Source organism: Choristoneura fumiferana, chromosome 20, assembly GCF_025370935.1.
Source record: "Choristoneura fumiferana chromosome 20, NRCan_CFum_1, whole genome shotgun sequence".
NCBI lineage: Eukaryota > Metazoa > Arthropoda > Insecta > Lepidoptera > Tortricidae > Choristoneura > Choristoneura fumiferana.
The window spans coordinates 16,098,807-16,106,402 of NC_133491.1; the positions used below are offsets into that span (position 1 = coordinate 16,098,807).

A 7,596-nucleotide genomic window follows, 5' to 3' on the forward strand; every position below is an offset into this window, starting at 1 on the left:
GGATATCCTGGCTGCAGCATCAGCTCATCGTGGTGCCGGTTGCATTGTATGTAGAATCAAATACTGATCAAAAGGAATTAAACACGACATATCTGCTATTATTTTTTCAAGAGTATACTGGTGTGCTCAATATCCTGGCTGCAGCATTAGCTCGTCGTGTGCCACCAAAATTGTATGTAGAATCAAATACTGATCGAAAACGAACCCAAACACGATATATCTGCTATAGTTTTATAAGAGTGTACCTACTAGTGTCTGGATATCCTGGCTGCAGCATCAGGCCGAGATTCCATAATCTTGCGTAGCTATATAGCGTACATGGGTGTTCAAATTTTAAGGTCCCAAATATGTTTGAAAGTAAAGTAAATATCCATTATGCGTCTAAGATTCCTACCGCAGCAACAAAAGATCTGATGATCTTGAAACGGCTGAACCGATTTTTGATAAATCATGTCTAAGATCCATCGCTAGAAAACCAGCTTTCAAATAAAAAAAACCGCATTCAAATCGGTCCACCCGTTTAAGAGCTACGGTGCCACAGACAGACACACAGACACACATAGCGGTCAAACTTATAACACCCCTCTTTTTCGTCGGGGGTTAAAAACACTCCAAATAACCAATCATAAAGCTCTTGATTTTTCGTGTATGTATATATGTAAGCTACTCGTATTTACTATATAAAAAAAACACAATTGGCAAATGTTGAGATACATGTTCAAAGGCTCCACTGAGAAGGAGACGAGCGGAGAGGAGACGTGTATGGATCGACTAATCATATTAGTTAAATCCACATCTCGTCTAGAGATGAGACGTACTAGGCAAACGCGGACTGAGTCTTGCGAGTACGCGTCCACAAAAAGACTAGATCCAAAGACTAGGTCCACGAGTATCTACGAGTACCTACTTAACTCATTGACTCATTGCGTAAACAAAATGATTCCCGTAAATGCGCTCCCGTGATTGCGTATAAACCGTACTAGTTTTGGTAGTTTTACTAATATCGAACTATCGAATTCCGCGTCATAGTTCAGTCTTCATACTTCATATTTTTTTAATTTTAACTTATATTAAATACCGACTAAAAACTTTCCTACATACTTTATACAGGCTTAGGACTGTCAGGCATTTTTATAAATTTTTCAATAAAAAAGTGTACATAAATGCTTGTTTTCAAGTTGGCGGAACGTTGTCAGCCGCCGTACTCACGCGTCCAAGCCAAAACCTATTCCAAAAACCTATTCCAGTAAATACGTCTCACCTCTAATCTCGTCTCCGCTTCATTATCATCAGACGTGTAGGGACTGGTCGATTTCTAAACGTCTCCTCTCCACTCCGCTCGTCTCCGCCTCAGTGGAGCCATTTTCCACCAGAAATGTGCGAGGATGCGTTACGAGGAATGTGATTGTCATGAAACAGCAGAAACACTTCATCTATCTATCGCCTCACATAGCACAGCTCTAATGGAAACAGCTTAGCGGAGTAAGGATAGGTAAATGAATCGTTTTTATGGTTCATGAAAAACACATGCGGGTGGTAGGACCTAGCGCAGGGTCCGTCCGGATCGCTACCACCATCTTACTCGTTAATCCTACCGCCAAGCAGCAGTGCTTGCACTGTTGTGTTCCGGTGAGGAGAGTAAGACAGCCGGTGAAATTACTGGCACAAGAGGCATTTTATCTTAGCCCTCTAGGTTGGTAACCTGCAATCCCTCTGGTGTTGCGGGTGTCCATGGGCAGTGATCACTTACGATCAGGTGACCCATTTGCTTTTTCCCTTTATTTGACATAAAAAAAACACAGCACATCCTCGCACATCTCTGATGGAAACACAGCCTAAATGTATCTCTACCAGCGCGACACATTGTTTAGTGAGAAGTTTGTCGTGCAAGCGAGTCGCGGCGCGGTCGCCAACATCAGAATGAGGGATATCGCGTATGAATTCGCCGCTAGAGGCGCTAGTGTAGCGTGAGGTCTCCGAAATGTCAAATTTCACATTTTTTGGGTGAGCTACGCGGGTTTATTTATAATTAGAATAATTTTGTGAATATTTTGCATTACCTGAAATTAATTATGGCAATTATGCGTTACGGGGCAATGAATGTCTGTGTTTTCAGACAGTTTTGTATTTCGGAAACTTTTGTCCTCCCTTTTTTCCGAACAAAACGGGAGACTACGCAACACTGTGGTTTCTCGATATTTTTATAGTACGGTTTTAAGGTGTATTAAATATGATTTTAACCTAAACTTTGTTTTCTCGCCCGTAATAACAGACTTTGAAAGCCATACTTAAAAACCTCACGCAACAGTGGCGCCATCTAGAAAGTCAAAAAACGATAGCCCTCATTGCCATCGAGATTGGTTTCAACCACGAATATCCACACCAACATTTTAGTTTTCCGTTTTCGTCAAATAAAGATAAACTTTTCTAAGTGTCTTACCCAACGTTACGTGCGCTTTTACATTCATCAGAAACATGTCGCCCACTCACCACTCAGTCCCAATCACATCCCAATCAGTACACTGGTCTATACGTGATCGACATATCTACCTAATTTTGTACCTCAGCTTCACAATACCCAACCGTATCGTAAGGACATAAAGCTCGAGTTGTGCTAACGGTTTTCGAAAACTGCTGCTTCAGCCAATGTGAAACTTTATTCGAAAACAACAGAGTAGAAAGTAGAGTAGTCAAGTGTAGTTTGTAGTGGTTGGCCGAAGATTCGGTTTTGGTTTCGAGTTTTCGGCCATGAAATTACATTGGCTTTTTTTAGGTTTCGGCGATTGATCAGACGCTCGCGAATTTATTTATTTATTTCCTCATGCATTTAATAGGCTTACAGTATAATAGATCAAAGCAGGCAAAGCACCTATTAAGTTAGATAACAAAATTATACAACGACATATAGTTAAAATGGGGTAGACAGGATACAAAACATCCCTATCTAGTACATACTAAGAGTCTGAGCTAAGTCTCAGATAAACAGATGTTTTTGCAATTTTGACGACAAGCTCTAAAAAGCACGCAACATTTCAGTGTAGGACCAAAATACCTATTTATAATACCTAAATATTTTTCGGTTTTCGGCTTCTTTTGGCCAAAACCAAGGCAGAAGCCGAAGCTTTCGGTTTTGCTGTTGGCTGAAAATCCGTAGCATTCGGACATTAATAAATTGATAGTACTGTCACGTAGTGATACAGAAAATGGCAGAAAGGGGCATGCTGGTACAAGGCTTTTAGTTCTAGTTGTTCTTTTTCATAATGCCGGGACCTAGATTTGGCACGTAGCTCAGACGTTAGTCGTTTTATTTGCTCTAGGCGAGGTTTATTCTCAACTTTGCAGTAGCTTTCTCGTAATTAAGCGGAATCACAATGAGTTTACAGAGTTGTTAAACTTCCAAGAACAGTAGGAATTCTAAAAGTTCTACGACAACATTAAACATATTTTCTACCGTGTGTAGATCGTAATTATTAACTTTAATTAGCTCCTAATATTTGAACGCGACTACTAGCGTATTTATTTATTTATTTATTAGTGATGGAGGGTTTTTTAACAGGCGAATTTTATCTCTGTCCAAATTATGTCTCTGTCCATTGGAGGACAATTTTGCCGCGTCTTGTAGGTTTTGCAATTTGTACGGTAAAAAAATCTAGAAAACGAACTCTTTGTCACATAAAATATGAGGAGTTCTGTCAGACACCTCTGATATTCTTCTGTGATGTTCGCAGACCCTAGGCAATGTTTGCAAAATTATATGAAGGTCAAGAATAATTTCGTGTCTGTTATTTTAGCACACAAATTACCTCGCAATTTCCAGTACATTGAACAAAAGGTTACAATTTATTGGTGCTGTAATGAGCCGTGAAATAATGTATTTTTTGAACGGCAGCACTTCGCTGTATTCTTTTCCTAAAAAAACAGGTAAGGATTGTAAAAAATAACGATTTCCGCGTCGCTGCGTTTTAACCGTCCTTTGCTTTGTATTTTGTCCCTGGAATTTCGTACACTTTTTAGGGTTTCGTGATTCGTGCCTAAATGGTGTAGAGAGCTATGGAGCGGAGTATGCTTGGAATGGAAAGTGACCGAATCCGGAACACGGTACTGCGTTCTAAAACACGCATTGTCGATGTCGGTGCAAAGACTGCCAGGTTGAAATGGGACTGGGCCGGCCACGTTAGCCGAATGCATCCACTGCGGTGGGCTAAAAGTGCTACTGAATGGATGCCACAAGACGGGTGGCGACGGCGGGGTAGGCCCAGACGGCGGTGGCGGGACGACCTGGACATATTTCACGACGACTGGCCTCAGGCTGCTTTGGATCGGGAGAAATGGAGGACATGGGGGGAGGCCTTTGCCCAGCAGTGGGACATCAATCTAGATAATAATAATACTGGTTCAAACGAAGCCCTATTGCTTTTGTTCATCAAAAATTGCTTTTGTTCCCTTGTCACTTCCCTATCATCATCATCATCATCATCATCATCATGCCATTTTTGAAGCGAAATGTAGAGAAAAGATTTCCGGTAGGCAAGCGATAAAGTGAGAGAAGTGTGTATTTGTATGTCTTCGAATGCAACACTTACGTTTACTTATTTACGTTTTATTTTTAACCCTCAACGCAAAAAGAGGGGTGTTATACGTTTGACCGCTATGTGTGTCTGTATGTGTGTCCGTAGCTCCTAAACGGGTGAACCGATTTGAATACGGTTTTTTTTATTTGAAGGCAGGTTTTCTAGCGATAGTTCTTAGACATGTTTTATCAAAATCGGTTCAGCCATTTTTGAGATACCAAACTTTGAAGTGATAATGTCGGAAGTTTTCCAACTTTTTGTTACTTAGGTTAGGTTATATGCTGATACCGTTAATCCAACTAGCTATGTCCTACTAGCTAACCGCTTCATCTTCTGGTTCGTGGTCGCCACTCGAGGACCTTTCTCCCCCAACGGTTATCTGTTCTTCGAGCAACGTGGCCCGCCAATTGCCACTTCAATTTGAATATTCTTCGAGCTATGCGGGCGACTTTAGTTCTTCGGTGAATTTCCGTATTCCGGATTCTTTTGCGCAAAGAAACTCCGAGCACAGCTCATTCCGTGGCTCTGGGTCTCTCCAAAAGTCCAACAGTCCAGGACTACGTCTCAGAGCCTCGCCAATGGCAATATACACTGGTCGAAAGCTCTAGCTCGACGAAGTTTCCCGAACGCTGCCCATTCGAGGTGGATTTTTCGAGCTACCAGCTGTAATTTTAGCGAAAGTCTAAAAATTTGTTAAGCTGTAGTTTGTAAGGATAAACAGATTTTTACTATTTAAATTCTTATAACCAATCATCCTAGCCTATATATGTCCCACAGCTGGGCACAGGCCTCCTCTCACAATGAGAGGGCTCGGGTCGTAGTTCCCACGCGGGCCCAGTGCCTTATAACCAAAGAAACATCACAAAACAAACTTATATAGTCTCGGAAAAAAAATGTGAAGCCGTTTTTTGAACTTTTGAAAAATTAAGAGAAAACGTGTTACCATCTTTTCTAACAACTTTTATAACTGCGTTACGTTCCCCGGCTAAGGCTGGCAACACCCAACCGCTAACTTTTAATTAGTTTACAGCCTCCGAAAGGGGAAACCGAGCAAACACTTTAGCGGGCAACACTTCGCAAGCCTTTGCCTCGGAACTAAATTAAAAAAGTTCGCACGTGTGAATTTGAATTCTGAAACTTGATAGTGTTTGTAAGTTTTAAATACCTAAATCTTTAAGATTTTGACGACTTTGATACAAAATTCAATAAAATTTTTAGAAGAAGAAAGAAGATTTTATTCACTGTCATAAAGACACACACAATAATATTTTACACAATTACACACAAAAGGACAAACATGAAAATAAAACATACACAATTTTGTGAGTCCCCGGTAAAAGCATTATGCAGAGGCTTGCAGCGCTGATTTTCTGCTAGAATCGTCTGTGACTCACGGAATGGATACACAAAATATACGGTACCTATAAAGGTAAATATAAGTTGGTATTAAGATAAAAGATAAAAAACAAAAATTTACATTCGCTTTAGTTTCTACTGTCTTCCTTGTTGCAGAAAAAATGATGTTTTTTAAGTACGGTTTCGTTGCCGCTTTTAATTTATGATTCTTCGCGTCTTAATTTTATATTAAATTATAATAGAATAATACAAGCCGGGTAATCTATTAGGCTAAACATGTCAAACACTAGTACAGGACGTATATCATACGGCCATTTACAAAACATTAAACAAAACAAACGCTAAACATTTTTTTTCCTGAACATTCAACTAAATTAACTTTACAGGCCCGTTTTTTTAAAAGTGATGCCAGCAACACACAAACTCGAAGTTGAAAATGTTAGGCACAGTAACAAACAAGAGCAAAAAAACCTAATTAAATTCTTTTGAAAAATTATGTTTCATTTTAGATCTACGAAATTAAGTTTTAAAAAGAAAACTACAAAACTAACATGGCTAATTATGTCAATGTATGTATGTTTAAATACTTTATTGTAAAACAACAAAACAAAAAAGTTATTTTTTAAGGCGAATTAGATTATTTGGGTGGAGACAAACTACGGTTGTGTATAGTTTTCGGATTGTATTGTGTAAATTTACTTTTTTATTCCGCAATAAGCTTTCTTCATAAATAAATAAAGTTTACTTTGTTAACAAAGAATTAAGGAACGGCTATGTACACAATTCTGGCTGGTTGAAATTATAGTTTTATATGTAGATACTTACTTGCATGAACTTACCCACACCACATTATAAACGTGTTAGCTACATGGGTGACTTTTCGCGTGTTTTAACCACCTCCAGTTTTTTTAATGTTAACATTTTTTACGAATTTGTCTGTAGATTTTGATTGTTTAGTTCCTGTATTTCTATCAAGTTAACTAGAAACTCTATTCAATATACTTCGGCTATTTTTCAAAAAGTGTAATGTGTAAAGTTCGTTTTCAAAAATTAAATGTAGGTATATTATTATGTATAGTTCATATAATTAAATTCAAATTGCTACGCCCAACAGGGCATCATTTTTTTATAAAAACAATTGCAAAAAATGTTAACAATAAAAACACCGCTACATTATGATGATTAGGACTCAACCAATTTTAATACTAGATATTTCTATGTTTATTTGTACCTATTTACTCTTTCCTTCTAATGTATTTTTCTGTGTAGGTATCGAATTTATGTAAAATAAATGTTGCGCTCTCTCTCTCTCTCTCTCTCAATAAAAAAATACTTTTAGGCTATGTATTATGGCTTGCTCTGGAATGTTGTCAACACACTTCAATTATCTACAAAATCCTCTACATTGTCTTCTCATAACTAGTTTTGTTGGAAGAATCCTTATTAGGGATAAGTTCGCCTTTGTACTCTCTGGGTTAAATGTAAGAGTTTACATAAATACGTGTTAATTTGGATATTGTTAGGAACAGACTCGTCATTCCACCGCCCTATTCGTAACTTTACTAAGTACACTCACTTCAATCATCCGATTAGTAAGTTACTTCGAACTCTACCCAATCGATTATGGGCTAATCGACTTCCCTTGTACCTCGGACGTTTTAATGGAGAT

At 38.6% G+C, this 7,596-nt stretch overlaps 1 protein-coding gene across 1 annotated transcript in view; it reads left to right on the plus strand.

The window, feature by feature from the left end:
* The first annotated feature begins 1,839 nt into the window (after positions 1 to 1,839).
* Positions 1,840 to 7,596, plus strand: part of LOC141439353 (major royal jelly protein 7-like) — a 223,797-nt gene continuing 218,040 nt past the window's right edge. Inside the window, exon 1 of the mRNA XM_074103640.1 lies at positions 1,840 to 1,934. Within this exon, the coding sequence (XP_073959741.1) occupies positions 1,840 to 1,934 (95 nt within the window). The remainder of the gene's footprint in view (positions 1,935 to 7,596) is intronic.